The sequence below is a fragment of the Nelumbo nucifera genome, chromosome 2 (genome assembly GCF_055504915.1).
Source record: "Nelumbo nucifera cultivar China Antique chromosome 2, China Antique-T2T, whole genome shotgun sequence".
In the NCBI taxonomy this organism is placed as follows: domain Eukaryota; kingdom Viridiplantae; phylum Streptophyta; class Magnoliopsida; order Proteales; family Nelumbonaceae; genus Nelumbo; species Nelumbo nucifera.
This window is the reverse complement of record NC_142650.1, coordinates 20,700,320-20,715,904: the sequence shown is the minus strand read 5'-3', so window position 1 is coordinate 20,715,904 and position 15,585 is coordinate 20,700,320. Positions and strand designations below refer to the sequence as shown.

Sequence of the window (15,585 nt, the reverse complement as noted above, 5' to 3'; positions counted from 1 at the left end):
TCAAACTGAACTCGAGCCTGGTAGTATTCGGCTTGGCTTGGCTTGAATCCACCCCTAGCCACATATTTCTTTTTCATTACTTTATCTCATGTTAATATAATTAGTTTTTCTTCCGTCCTCTAAAGAGTCTTCAACACATTCCTAAGATGCCCAGATATGTAGATTTATACATGGAGACAAGACAAGGGAGGGGATACAGCTCTGGTTTAATTTCTCAAAATCTAGGACACAAATTTTGGTATTGCAGGAATCCCATTGGATACTGTGATACCATACCTTTATATTTAGTTTTCTAAGCTAAATAACACTAATCAATACCTATTTCTTGTCAATTAAATTAAAATTCTAACAACTGTTCATGGTTAATTTGCTAAGTTTTTCCATTTATATAATTTTAGAAGTAGTCGTGCAATACAAATTGCGTCTACAAGTATTTGGCTATCAAGGACGCAATGAAGCAAAGAGTGTTGTGTTGTGTCTCAGAGTTTTGTCCTTGGTGATGTTGAATTCCCTGAGGATTAAAACAATGTAATTAATGGCTGTTGGGAAGGGGGGTTAATGGGGGTTCGAGACAACATTTCTAGACCAAAAACTTGGGTGTATATGTCTAGTTTCCCAATTAGGGTGGAAAGTTCTTAACAAATTTCTGTTTCTTGTTTTGCTTCTTTCTCTATATCACATGATTGCAGTATTTGAGTATTAGGATCATGTTTAATGTGACTGAAAAGCTTAATAGTTGGGGGTTTCAACTATTCAAACACTAAGTAGTACTACTACTACTGTATATATAAAGATATCAACTGTGAAGGATTAGATTTAATTTATGAAACTTCTTGGCAAGCTTACCTGAATGAACTTATAACCAGCCCACCTCACTTGATATGACCCCTCCTTCATAAATTACGCATTAAGAACCTGGTTATATATATACCCATGAAACCATAATCATGTCAGAATAATTGAAAAGAGAAAGACATTTTGCTATTAAATTAATTTTCACATCTATATTCACAAAAGTAGTAACAATTTTGAAATACATATGCTTTTTATTTAATTAGAAAAAAATATATATATAAAGGGTTCTAATCCCCATTTACATCTATATTTTCAAGCAATGTCATCCATTTTAGTTTTCATCAAACAGCCAACTACCAAATCCTAAGCGATAGTTTGACCATTCAGCGTTCAACATGAGACCCGATAATAGCAGGCAGTGAGGCACCAACAAGTAAAGGAGACAATCAGGTTTCTTTAAGGTGGAGAGAATGATGGCAAGAGAGCTCGTAGATGGAGAAAACACCAGAGAATAATATTCAGTCCGTGGAAAAGAAATAGCTAGAGCCCAGAGGAAAAAAGGTGGAGCCTATTGATTTGGAGAGATATACATATATACTAGTGACAACCTGTAGGCTGGATTATTTACCTGTGTCGAGTGACAACCCTACATGCTCCCACGGTCCAACCCCACGGACTTGGATCATGTCTCGCCATACCTGAGATGAGATGAGAGAAGCCTTAGCCTCGCCACATCCTTTTGGGTAAGCAGCGCGAGACCGGATCTGCTCCTCACAGGCGCTTCACACGCATATCCTTGGGAACATCTCCCGTATTTATTAGTCATTATTCACGAGAGATGTTACCAATGCACGGTGATGTGCCTGTGAGGCGCCCATTTGTGAGGAGAAGATCCTGCTTCAAGCAGCCCACATTCATAAACGACTCAAAGTTGTACATAATCTGTAGCCTCAAACTCACAATCTGAGAATAAAAGAAACCCATCTTCGTTATTTCAATTTTCGCAGAAAGGAAAAGCATTGAGAGTTGTGAATAAAAGCTAAATAAATTAGTTAGAAAGGTTCACCAAAATATGGGGAAAACAAGCATTTCCTCTTCATATTAAAAGACAAATGGAGCTTTTACGGTCTCCCATTACCTCTCTCCCGGCCGGTCCCCACACACAGACAGACTCAGGCAGAGTCTTATCACCTTAAGATTCATGAAATGTTGAGAGAGAGAGAGAGAGAGAGAGGCAAGATGGCATTCGTCTGGACCTGCACCTGCATCGACACCGCCTTCAGGTGCTTGTTCTTTTCTTTATCTGGTCTGTTTTTTAGAGAGAAATGAGCACACAGAGAAAACTTGGGTGCAGTGCAGGTGCAAATGCAGACATATGCAACATATTGACTGTCAACGTAAGGAAGAAGGAGCATATAGACGACTGATGAAGTGATGAGAGAGATCACTATTCACTCATTCAGAATAACATAGGCTTCTCCATCTACGGACAGTCGAACACAGAGAGAGATATGAGATAACGTGCGAGAAAATCATATAGCACGATTTATATAGAAGAGAGAGAGAGAAGTTGGAACGGATGAATTTACACTTCAGAGAAAGAGGCAGAGAGAGGTGGCCAGGTCAAGGTGGGTTATGAAATGAGTGCAGAGAAAAAGAGACAGAAAGAGAGAGACGTTGCTTTATCCGGTACTAAGCGTGGTTTGGTACAGTGAGTGGCAGTAGTGGTACTTGGTGGCCACGTGACAAAAGCCTAAAACACGTGGAAATTGCCAACTAGGCCAATAGACAAATGCCACGTTATAATCCTGCAATTGAAATCCCACCTGATGTGATCGTGCAACCCGCGTGGCTTGCTATGCTCCATTACATTCTTTTCTTTTGTTTTTTTCATTCCAAAAAGTTCCATGTATTTACATGCAAATGCAATACTTAAGTATTATCTATCCCATGTCGGGTTGTCAGTTGTGGAATATGGATAATGGAGCCTGGAGGTGGAGGGAGGGAGTCCCATCATCCATCTATCCATCCATCCATCGGCCATCGAGCTCTCTCATCAGTCTCAGACTCTCTCAGACCGTACATTTACAAAATCGTTCCATTCCCTGATTCCTATCCAGTTAATGGTCTACAAGACTACAAATATCTGCATAAGATCTGAGTGGGTCAGATAAATCAGAATGACAAAATCCAATGAATTAGATTCCAACCGAGGGTGATTTTGTCCTGGGATACACGTTTCCGCACTACATTAAGTCGTGCCCTTATCAATGTGCCCAAATCAGAGTTTTTTTTTTTTTTTTTCAAGAATGCTGTCTCTCTCTCAAGTCAAGTCTGAAGACTCAAAGTCTCACTCCACCCCATACAGTATCTACCATTGCTGCGTTTGGAAATTATGCAAATAGATTAATGGAGTGTAAATCCCAGTAAATTTGCATTCTAGTGTGTTTGGCAATATTACATTTATGCAATGCAATGACAAATGAAAGATTAATGCATATTTACATTGATAATAAAGGTTGAGTTTGGAAGGAGTATAAATGCAAATATGTAGAATGTAAAATCTTATATTTTGTATTATTTTATATGTATTTATGTTGTATATATTTGATGTACTGTTTTCAAACTTTCAAATTGAGCCAAAAGTACATCAATAAAAAATAAGTAAATTTGCATTCAGGTGGGTTTTTGATAAAAAAAAAAAGGAGAATGACCAATAACCCTAGGGTTAGAATTTGTAGGCTCAAAGTACATTTAGGGTAAGTACTGGTTCGGAATTGACGCCAATTCGCAGGCGTGTATGGGTGCATAGAGTGTGGTTTTTGGACCTTCTAAATGTTTATAGCTTTACAGTGGGAATCAGAAATCTGCATTATGCCTGTCAGTACTTTTTTGAAAAAAAAAAACATATACTTTATTGGAATTCATATTTGCATCCATTACAACTAAAAGTATGTTTGATAAGAAGATAAATTTATCAGTACAAAACTAACCCAATTTTACACTTATTTGCATTTACATTTATTTACATTGTTTCCAAATGCAGCCTAAAGGACTGCCGGGTTTAAAATGTTGATTGATATTATCTACCAATAATATAGTATGAAATGTATCAGTTTTTGTAAAGACAAAAGGGAAAACTGATCGGTGTGTATAGACAAAGTATGGCTGTATGCGTGTGTATATATTGCATGCGTATGGAAGCACAATTGTGAAATTTTTGAAAAGGGTGTTTTAACCCAGACCTTTCACACTCGAATATCTAAACAACCTGGGGTATAACTGTGTAAGATTTAAAAGAAAAAATCAATAAAAACAATCAAAATCTTTTTGTCTCCTCAAAGTGGGTTTAGGTGCAATTTGAGAAAAACTTAAATTTTCCTTGTGATTTTAATGTTCAAAATTATATATTTTGGTAAATTTACATATTATATTTTGTTTCTTGAAATGCGTAAATCTACTAATATAAGCTTTAAATTTTAATGTTTTTTTATTTTATAAAGACTCCAGATTTTGTCCACCTTTTTATCTGTACATTGGGAACATTTTCCCATGAATGAAAATATATAAGTATCTAAGATGTTCTAATGCACAGTTGCAAAGTGTTGTGAGGACTGAAGACACTGTGATTATGATTATTAATTTTGTGAGGACAAAATCCAATCTCTTTTGTAAGTCATTTATGAATTTTTTTTTTAATTTGTGAGATTAAAAAATCATAAAAATTTTAAATTTTTATATGATATCCATTATCCAATCATATGGAGAAATTATAATGTGATTCTAGGGATCATCTATCATGCCCATGGATCCATTAAAAAACTTACTTTTAAAATTAATTTTTTTGTAATGTACAAGTACATATTGGATAGAGAAGCTTGGAAATTGATGTCAATATCATATAATGGATCATGAAGCTTGGATGTGGAGTGCAAATTTCAAAATCAATGATCAAAATATCGCAAAATATCAACCCATATTGACTAATATGTATCTCATCAATGGGTCACTAATACACAAAATACAAAGAGTTTTGGAGTTTGACCAGTTTCTAGGGATAATCAGGCCTTATACTAAACATCCTTGAACATGTTTGGAAAAAAAAAGAAAATATATATATATATATATATATATATATATATATATATATATATATATATATATATATGAGCACTCTATTCAAAAGTCCAATATGCCCCATCCAGCGTATCGTATCAAACTATATCGATGTTTGGAGTCTTGTTAAAAATATCAATATTACATATTGTATTGATAAGCTTGGATGTGGATATGGATATGAATATGTTTGGACACAATATAGAAACTATTACAAAATCACAAATACATCAATAAGACTAAATGTAAGGTTGAAACAATTATAGATAATTTATAAACATATAAGAAATGCACATGTTAACAATTTATATGAAGAGATACATTATAGTTTATGTAAAGATTTGAACCCACACACTATGTTTACAAAGACCATAGCCTCACATTGAGCCAAGAAAAGATACATTATAATCAAACAATAGTGGAATCTAAAATATGTGTCATACAATAACTTTACTAATAGACTCATAGATTTAACAAGTTTGGACCACTAGTGTAATTAGATATATTTCAGTGGTCCAAGTTATCAGAACAACCTATAGAAAGTACAAAAAATAGATAAAAATTGAATAGCAATTTGTTGATCTAATTAGTGATAAAAAAATAGTGACAATTATGACCACTATATAACTTTTAGTGGTGGTCATGACTGCTTTTATATGTCCTCAATGGCATTGTGCCATTTCACTCACACAACACGGACATGCCCATGCCTTCAAGTACTAATATGATGCACCCAATACCAGCTAACACATCATGTCTATATTTTGAACCTTGGTTAAATGTAATGGACTTCTTTGTATATACTATTAGTGTTAGAATCCATCAGATGGATGGTTAAACCATACAAGATGGTTGGCTGAAATTTCAATCTTTTTCTAACCTTCTTGGGAACTAATTTCCCAGTAAATTGAAATCTGAAATTTTAGAACCATTCTTGCATTGAATCGGATCAGATTTGAAACCAAAGAAAAATGAGATTATACCTGATACGGAGACCACAAATTGCAGCTTCCAAGGTTACACGCCTAATATTAATCCTAAAACTAGCCTCCAATTGAAGATGGTGCAAGATACAAAGAATCGATTCAACAACACTTGATTTTAGCAAATATGTTATTTAACTTGTTTGGATCCGATGGGGTAATTAAGCCTAAAATTCTTCTGAGTTTTTCTTGCAAAAACAAAGACAAAAGCCTAGGTCATTCTATGGTTTCTTGGGAGGCAAGAGAGATAGAGAGAACAAGAAAGAGAGGTGTTCAAGTCTAATTCACCATCTTCTTCTTTTATCTCTTAATGAAGCACTCTCCTAACCTAATTAGGAGATTATCCAAATCTGAATTGGATTTGGACTCTTTTAACAATTAAACATTATCCTCTTGAGAGAATGAGCGCTCTATACCCAATACCAAACCTAAATTTGACACAAATCACATGTCAATTTAAGTTGTCATGTGACATCTTAATTAATCTTATTAATATTGGGCATTTGGCCCATTTTCTTCAAAGGCTCACGACCCTAGGTGTTGTATGGCCACTTTAGGCCTGACATTGTATGGTGTGGAACCCCACAAAGGTTTCTCTCAAGTCCATAAGGGTCTGGCCCCACCTCTGTAAGAGGCTAGGCCAAATTCACTATTTAGAACAATGAACCCTTAAGCCAATCAACATGGGCTCAGTTTGGGCCCAATATTTACACCTAAATGATTCTTGGATTCAACCACCCTATGAAGACTTAAGAATAATAGACTTAAGTGAGATAAAGCCTATTAGGTAATCAACCCTGTAATGGTCTCTTACATTTAACCTATTGGTCCATAATGATCACAACATTGCTCGACAGGGAAGGACCTCCCCCTTGGTTACAAGGTGTAGTGCCACACTCTCTACGTAGATGGATCCTGGATTAAAACCTTTTGCAAACATTTTTCATAAAATAGTAGTATATAACATATAAACGCATTTTGCAAAAACATATTTCAATACAGTTAAAATCCACTATCGTCAGTTTAGGTTCCCATCAGAGAGAGTGTAAACCCTGATATTCACTTTGTCTGACAAAGAAGCCGATCCTATCATTATGATCATCCACTTAGGTGAATTCCCAAATTGCCTCACAATGCCTAGGTGTTGATGCTTGATGGATCTCATTGATTGGCACATCAAAGATAGCCCAGTCCAATACCTAGTGCAACATCATAATCAAGTCTGAGGTTATGTGTAACTTTTCGATTTTGCTCATCTATCTCAAAGGTCTAGGGCATAACTGAAAATCGGTCCAGGTTCAATATTTCTACCAAATACACACTACTTGTGCTTATAGTCTAACCCTAGCAGCTGAGACAAGCTACTTTAACTGTTTGGCAGCACACCAGTGTTAGTCTTGGCAGGATAAACTCCTCAGGTCTATTCAATGGCTAAGAACATTATAAACTAATACATGTCTCATAAGTGTTTAGTTTAACGGATAATTCACAGAAAACATACCAATATCAATATGAAACAATAATATACTTTATTCATTTACAAATAAATGTTCATGTACATCAGTCCAATTGTAACTAAGGGAATATAATGTCTATAATTAAAGCATTTGTTTATTGTATGTACATGCCTTATTTATAACTATTTGAATAACATATTTAGTGTTCTTGATATACTTTTATGATTTATATGAGTTGCATTGACGCATCCAAAGCATATTGTGATATATCTCTTAAAATCGTCATTCCGATATTAACCTTGATTTGTCATATTATGTATAGAGAAGCCACGCAAGTTGCAGACAACTTGCATTAGTAACGAGTGGACTAAATGGGGAGAAGCAACCCTACTTTGACAATGACATTACTTAACCAAACAAAAGAAAAGAATATTATAACAAAGGGAAACTTGACTGTAATACCATTTACTTTTTAGGGATCAGAAGAAGGATATGGTACGTAGTTCATGACTGAGTTTGCCCATGGAACAATATCCACATTTTCTATGTAAGGAGGATTGAGGAATTTATAGGTGGCAAAAGTTAGTTTAGAGGATAAAACTTAATTTTAAAGTCTCTCCTCGTCACTTTTGTATTTTTAATACAAATGCAAATGCAACTGTCACGTTAGCAAAAACAATGGCCAAATCCTCTCTGTAATGGATGAGTCTATGTGACAGAAATGGGTGGATCATGTCCGGAAGCTAACTATTTGACCCAGTTAGTGAACCTTTATATAGACCTTTCTAACCAACTCTCGTTCTATTTGGAGGGTTCTAAATTAGAATCGCCGAGAGAATACCCATCAAAAAAGTTATTATAAAAAGAGAGAAAATAGGCGAGAGGGGTAGGTAGATAAATTTTAGTAATTTCCTTTCAATATTTTTGCCTTTAGCTTGGGTTAGATCAGGAGATTGTTTCTTTTGTGAGAGATTTTCCCTGGCATTTTTTTTTGTCTGGTTTTTGTATATATGATCTATTTTGATTTTGTAATGGACCACTTAGACCCTACTTTTGACTATCCTTGCTAATTGATGATCTGCATCAATGGCCTAAGTTTGATGAGATCAAATCAGCCTCCTACAAGATTGTCCCTACAATGTCTTACAGCATGTTCCTACCGTGTATTGGGAACATCTCCCGATGATAATATCAGAAATGATGATGTCATCATCGAGAGAGATTTTCAATACACGGTGGAGATGTGCTGTAGGACGTTATGGGGGACTGATTTAAACTCAAGTTTGATTTGTGTTCATGTTATAGTCAACTGTGGGGGCAGTTCTAAAATGATCAGGTTCTACAAGGAAAGCTCATTTAACTTTTGCAGGTCATAAGCTGAAGATTTCAGCCAGTCATTCAACTGCCCAAATTAATGAATTAACATATGGAATTATAAAGTTCGAAAAAATATTTATATTTATTATATATTGCAAATATTTTAAAGTATTCTTATGCATATATAGTGTTTTTTTTTTTTCTGGTAATGCATATATAACTTTAAAGAATGTAAAACTAAGAAAAACAAGTAAATTATACTCGAAATTTATTCCAAATACTTCAAAGCATGGTTTTCAAAATCGGACTGTGGAAAAGCTAGGAACCGGTCACCTGACCGGTTCTGTTTTTTCTTAAAACCGTTACTGGCCGATTAACCGTTTGAACCGTTCGAACGGTTTTGACTGCTTTTCAAATTTTAAATATTTTTTTTTTATTTTTTTTGTCAGAACAGATAAGCCGTTACCGTTTGAACCGATAACCGGACCCCTGACCGATTTGATCACCAGTTCAGTTTTAAAAACCATGCCTCAAAGTAGTTTTATGCATAGAGTAGTTAATATTTAACCAAGGCAAGTGTCTTTTGAATCAAAGATTGACCTAGTCATTTGGGTTTGGGCCTAGGTCTCGCCATTTGATTTGATTCAAGTATTATAATGTTGCTTTAGGCTTATTCTTTTGTTATTTTATTTTATTTTTTTGGTATTTTTCTTTACATTTTGTTCAAATGAGGAATCAATGGAGCGGGTCCAACCAGGATTCTGTACCACCATCTCAGTTACCTCATTCAATCATTTCTTTTTGAAATGTCTTCTGTTGAAATTTGGTAAGTTCTCATTTTGTCAACATAAGAAAAAAAAAAGAGAGAAAGATAAAGGCTGAAACATCAATACAAATATTGTTGATTAATACAACCATTTGAGGTGAGAGTTGGTCCACTCGATCCCTCTGGTTGAATATAAGATCAGAAGTGTCAATCAGGTGGTAGTTTGTCATACTCATGTCTACATCGGCTGGCAAGGCTTTCTAACATCAAATCTTAGTTTATCCAGGAATTTGCTGAACGCGAAAGCTGTTCAGGCTCTGGAATAAATCATAATGCTGATGCTCCACAGCAGTCATAAAATACATGGGCTTACAATCATTCAATCTTTTAATGTGAGTTATATATATTGTATCATTGGTATGCAAAGATTTTAAAATTGGATTATGAGGATCAGTTCCCAGGTCAACAGTCTGATCGTTTATTCGAACAGAGGATCCATTCTGACATAAAAATAAAAAACAAAAAAAAATAAAAACTGACCAAAACTATTGTCTAGATCGATGGTTCGATCATCCAAGTCAGTGGGTTATTGAACAAATCAATAGTTTTTGGCCAAAAAATAGTTTTAGAGTGAAATGAAACCGATTACCTGATCAATTCCTAATTTTTCCAGTCCAACCATCTGCTCTAGTCCGATTTTGAAAACCATGCTAGTAATTCCACAGCCCGCCACACAACTAAGGCGTTCATCTCATCCATTGCTAACTGTTTTGTACTATAGACAGCTTTGTTTGAACAACCAAACCAAACTTATCCAGTGAGCAGAAGATGGGGAAAATGACACAAAACCGGGACCAATTCACAACCATCATCTTCTTCCCACACCCTCTCTCTCTCTCTCTCTCTCTCTCTTTGGACCAATAATTCAATATCAAACGGCATTATTTGCCAGAACCCATTTTCAAAAAAAAAAAAAAGTCACAATCTTCACCCTTCCCACCCCCACCCCACTCTCTCTAGTCAGCAGTATAGAACTCAAATCATCACTTAATAACCAGCTTTAAGTAGGTAAGAGAATATTTGGTTGGAATGTCTCTTAATGGAACAACAAGAACATCTAAACAACAAACAATCGTTTTCTATATTAATTAAAAGCGATAGTGTCCCTAACCCCATCTTCCAACTAGTATGGTATGTATATACTGCTTCTTTCAAGACTTCATATGGTCTAGCCTGTGATCATGTCCAAGAGGAGGAAAACACTCTCAGATTATTCATCCCCACAAGTACTGTACAACTACAGCGGGCTTCTAATTAAGTAAGGCGCCACTAAATTCTTCATTACAAGGTTCAAAATATTGCAATGAATTGATGTGTATTGTATGATATGTATCGACTTTTAACCCATCTAAATTCTAAATAAGGGGATTTAAGACATTTGACCACTTTTGAAACACCTTCCCCGAAATTTTGGCCCCCTATGCCTTGAAAATTCCCATAATACTCATTTAAATTCCTCTTAGATTTTGGCCCCCCTACCTATGTTTACTAGCTTTTGCCCCCTCCCCTCCATGCTTGCTAGTTTTTGCCCCCTCCTCCTCAATAAAAATCCTTATTCCGCCACTGTCAGGGATGCCCTACTTCAATTCTTGAAACTTGAAGTGTTTTTAGTCTAAAAGATTAGAGCAAATTACAAAGACCCCCCTGAACTTTGTCCAGTAGACAAAAACCCCCCCTCGACCGTTAAATCAGATAACAGAAGGCGTTAAATTATCAAAATATCCCACTAAACTTTCTCTATCTTTTTTTTTTGTCATTCTCTCTTAAAACCTAATTGACCCTAAAATAACCAGCTCCGGCGATCCATCCCCCAATCTAGTGATGAAGAGCCACTTTAGAACTTCACAAAGACATTATTTGAGCATACATTCCTACCATTCTTTGAAAGATAACTAGCAAACACCATCAAATCGAAAGCTAGGAAATGCCAATATATATATTCTTTAAAGCTATGTTTGGTTTGAAGGAAAGAAAAGGTAAGAAAACCTATACATGATTTGTAACGGAATCATCAACAAACCCTAAAACAAAAAAATCCGTTCCCTCATTCACAACCTCAACTGTTCAATAAAAAAGGAGCGTTGTTGCTCATTATTCCCTCAGTTTTGCTTCAAATTCTTACCTCGGATGCTCGAAGATGCTCACAAATCATGAATACCGAGTTCAGAAACTCCAAAAACTGAACTACCCATAAAAAATAAGAGTTTAAAAAAAATGAATCAGTAAGAAATCAGACCCAAATCAAATACCTTGGAGGCTTTGACTAGGGACCAACCCAAACCTGCCATCGAAGGAAACCAACTAAAATAATTCAGAAAAGAATATTGTTGCAGAATATAAAAACCATTACAACTCTGCAAAAACATGTTGAATGTCAGTAAAAACAGAGATGAAATGCCATATTTTCAATTAATTTTACCTTTGTTTTCAAATATAAAGAGGGAAGAGCTTCCCTTATTCCCGTCCACGGAGGAGGGGCTGCTCTACAGTAGCCCATCGGTTATAAATTGTTGGTGAAGGTTATTCACACCTTTTAGTAGGAGTGAGAAAAAAAACCTAAAAATTGAATCGATCGAAACCAAATCGAAAATTTGGTTAATTAAATCGGTCAGTTTGGTTTTGATTAACTAAAATAGAAAACCAGCAGTTAATTGAACCGACCGGTATACATATATTTATATATATGTTATATTATATATTTTTTGTACATTATAAATTAATAAATATGTATTATATATCTATAATATATAATATATTATTTATTATTTAAAATATAATATTATATATATATTTCTAGTATTTTATCATATATTTATATAATAAATATTATAAATAATAAAAAACCAACAAACCGAACCGATGGTCAACCAAACCGATCAACCAGTTAACCAATTGGCTTTGGTTCAGTTTCGGTTACTGGTTTTCCAAAAACCGATAACCCTAGTTCAATTTCAAAAATTAGCCTACGGTTCGATTAACCCAACCGTGAGCACCCCTACCTTTTAGAACGACCACTGTTCTGAAATCCTTCATGAACTCGTGCAGCTTCGTTTCTGAAATCCGATTTTTCTATGTCTTCTTCTTCATCGTCAACCACCTGCCTATGTCTTACCCATTGCCAACACAAATCAGATCTGTCTTCTTCTTGCAGATGAAGTAGGTGGTGCCAGTGTTTTGCGGCAGTTCCACGTTGTGCCTGGAGAAGATTGTGCGGCGTCACTTTGGTCTCCAAGGTGCTAAAAAAATAAAGATGATTTTATAAATTTAAAAAAGATAATTTGGGCTTTTAGAAAATTTTAAACAAGAACTTTTTTTTGAAATTAACTGACAGAAAGTTAATGAAAGGGGTGTTTGTCTAACGGCCAAAGTTCAGGAGGTCTTTATTGCAAAACAAAGTATAGGAATCTTTGTCACTGACCCCGTAGTACAGGGGGGATCTTTGTAATTTACTCAAAAGATTATTCCCATTTTGAATCCTGTGATACATGCACATGCCTAATTTAAGCCATCACTCTAGGCAATTGCCCTTAGGGATGAGCATTTGGTTTATGATTTGTTCAATAACTGAATTAACTGAAATTCTAAATGAAAAACCAAACGAAAACTAAATTGAAGAAATACCAAATATAACCCAATTTTAAAATCTGAGAACCAAAAGCAATAGCTGAAAAACCCTAAAACTGGAATAACCAAACTGAAAAACCCAAACCGAAAATTTTATTTATTTATTGGGTTTCAAATTAAATATGCTCACCCCTAATTTCCCTTAATAAAGTAGTAAAGAATCTTTGATGTTTGAACTACAAGCTCGGGAAAAATATAGAAATCATGGTCTATTTACATCCTACTGAGATTTGAGAATAATTGTCTTTTGACGTTATGTGAAGGGATACAATGACTCTAGAAAAAGAACAGGACCAAAAAATCATTCCCCTAAGACGAATCTCTTAACAAAAAAGAAAAAGAAAACCCCACCATGACTGACCCACCACCCAGAGAACACCCAGGCCTCATATTTGGCCACGACTTTCAGCAAGATATTGGCTAGCTAGGAAATTTCAGCCTCACAATCTCATATGTTTTATGAACCACCACCGCAGCGGCCAAGTTGGCAATTTGACTGGTTTGCTAGCACGTGATGCAGCAGTCTGATGCAAAGACATGAGATGCAGCTCCAGTTGTAATTCTAACTTTTAAGATTACATCCCATCATTCTAACATGCAAATGGAGACAACCAAGCATGGCTCCCTCAGTCATTCCATGGACAACATTACAGTAGGTGGGCTGCAGCCTGCAGCATAGTTGGCAAATTTGCATATAATACAGGTGTATTGACAATATTTAAATGAAAACACCCCAACTTGTATATATATATATATATATATTCCAATTTATGGAACATTACTCAAATAATTCAAAAAAAGAACAAAGGATATGCAAATAATTTATGCTTTCACAATAAAAAAAAAACACCCTTGGGATTTTGCTGTTTGTTATTTCAAAATTTCAGAGGGGGCCTATTTTTATGTGCTCTAATTATTAAAACAAAGTTTCTTAAAAATACCTTAAAATAGGTGCATTGTATACTAAAAGATAGGGGTGTATTGTATCAAAATTATGAACCTTGTTCACAATAAGGGACTAAAAACTTAGAGAACTTCTAATTATATATTTTAAAAATTTTAAATATATTTCTTTGTACTTTATACATGCTCACGTTCAAAATTAGCCTATTACATTTATTTGACCAAACTTTTGTTGTATTTCTTTGTTCTTTGTTCTGGATTATAGACAAATAGTTCCAAATAGTACATTTATTTATCAAGTATAGGTTGGACTCTTGCAGGCAGAGTTCATGCCATAGAGTCTACTAGCCACTTGTTTTATGGAATTGGCATATTAAAATTTTTGGCACTGGATAGATGTTCGTGTTGAATTCTGAACCAGAGAAACACGGACCTTCTCAACCGTAGCAATAATGGAAGGACAAAATCAACGACTGGACATGAAAGCAGTGGTCATGGTGGGCATTGATGCATTGTTTCTACAATTGTTTATCGAGTGCCTGAGATTTATCGAGGGACTCGAATTCATGCTCTGATACAGTAGCTTGTTCCTCAAATTGTTTCTACAATTACATCAGGAAAAACTGCAAAAAGAATTTACGAATATATGATTGGAAAGTTACATTAGGTGAATCATGGATTTCTAGATCAGAATACTGCTCGATTGGAGCCCCCAGAGAGGTCTCGAAGAACATGGGAATGGTTTGCTTGTTTCCTTCAAAACTTAATACTGGTTAAGCAATCCATTGAAGCGGCATGGGCCACGAAGGCTCCACCCCTTTCAGCCAATTACTTTACACACTATACAGGAAAGGAAAGGAGAGATGATTGCCCATGGTAAGATGATTAAACTTGAAATATAAAGATTATTGTTCATGTTTGACACGCGCTTTTAGTATTCCTGGAAGAGGGGGCGAGGTGAGAGGCCTACCAGCAGCATTTGACCTTGTGGGATGTGGTATGTGGGCTTGATACATGCCAAGCATGCTCGAACCCTCGCCTCCGTTTGCAGTAGAGTCATCTGCACCATCATCCCCCTGTGGTCTTTCACAAAATTTCATTGCCTTGAGGACATAAAAATCATCATGTAGCTCAAAAGGTGTGCTGCAATAAGGGTTTAGATCAAAGAAAGATCATCAGAAGATGTCCAACTCTAGTTAGAAAACTGAAATATTGATAAAAAACCAGCTGGGCAACTAAAGGTTTGAGCTGACTCGGTGAAGGTGCACTAATATTCACTATGTTTACCATATCACACATTCTGAAACTTAAATCAATCAAGATAAAGTAGACGCCAACTTATTTGCATGATTGAATGGTAAATTTACCTATTGAAGTCAAAATGCACCAATTGCATGTCTTCTGATATTTCCACCTCGACAGTTGCATGTGGACGTGTCTGCAATTCAAATGTGCCAATATTAAAGAGATAAGAAAACAAAGTGAAATAGCTCATATAAATTAAAGATATTCCTTTTAGAAATCTAATAAAAAAAGTAGTGAGATGTGATGCATCATATTTGAT

The 15,585-nt window shown here is 35.3% G+C and overlaps 1 protein-coding gene and 1 long non-coding RNA gene across 14 annotated transcripts in view; both read right to left on the bottom strand.

Moving 5' to 3' along the window:
• Positions 1 to 2,431, bottom strand: part of LOC104595108 (uncharacterized) — a 31,776-nt gene extending 29,345 nt beyond the window's left edge. For 5 of the 6 annotated variants that reach the window (XR_016082800.1, XR_002022582.2, XR_016082799.1 and 2 more), the window contains exons 1-3: positions 1,934 to 2,431; positions 1,424 to 1,758; positions 847 to 915 (exon numbers count right to left, since the gene is read on the bottom strand). This is a non-coding gene — a long non-coding RNA (uncharacterized LOC104595108). Of the gene's footprint in view, positions 1 to 846; positions 916 to 1,423; positions 1,759 to 1,861 lie in introns of all 6 variants that reach the window. The other variant, XR_734832.3, reaches the window with a different exon arrangement.
• Positions 2,432 to 11,418: 8,987 nt separating this feature from the next.
• LOC104595106 (transcription factor-like protein DPB) overlaps positions 11,419 to 15,585 on the bottom strand; it is a 43,398-nt gene continuing 39,231 nt past the window's right edge. For 2 of the 8 annotated variants that reach the window (XM_088897515.1, XM_088897518.1), the window contains 2 exons: positions 15,389 to 15,459; positions 14,496 to 15,164 (listed from right to left, as the gene is read on the bottom strand). In XM_088897515.1, the coding sequence (XP_088753641.1) occupies positions 14,927 to 15,164; positions 15,389 to 15,459 (309 nt within the window). In that variant the 3' untranslated portion in view covers positions 14,496 to 14,926. Of the gene's footprint in view, positions 12,731 to 13,286; positions 13,787 to 14,495; positions 15,165 to 15,388; positions 15,460 to 15,585 lie in introns of those variants that run through there. The other 6 variants (XM_088897519.1, XM_088897514.1, XM_088897513.1 and 3 more) reach the window with 6 other exon arrangements.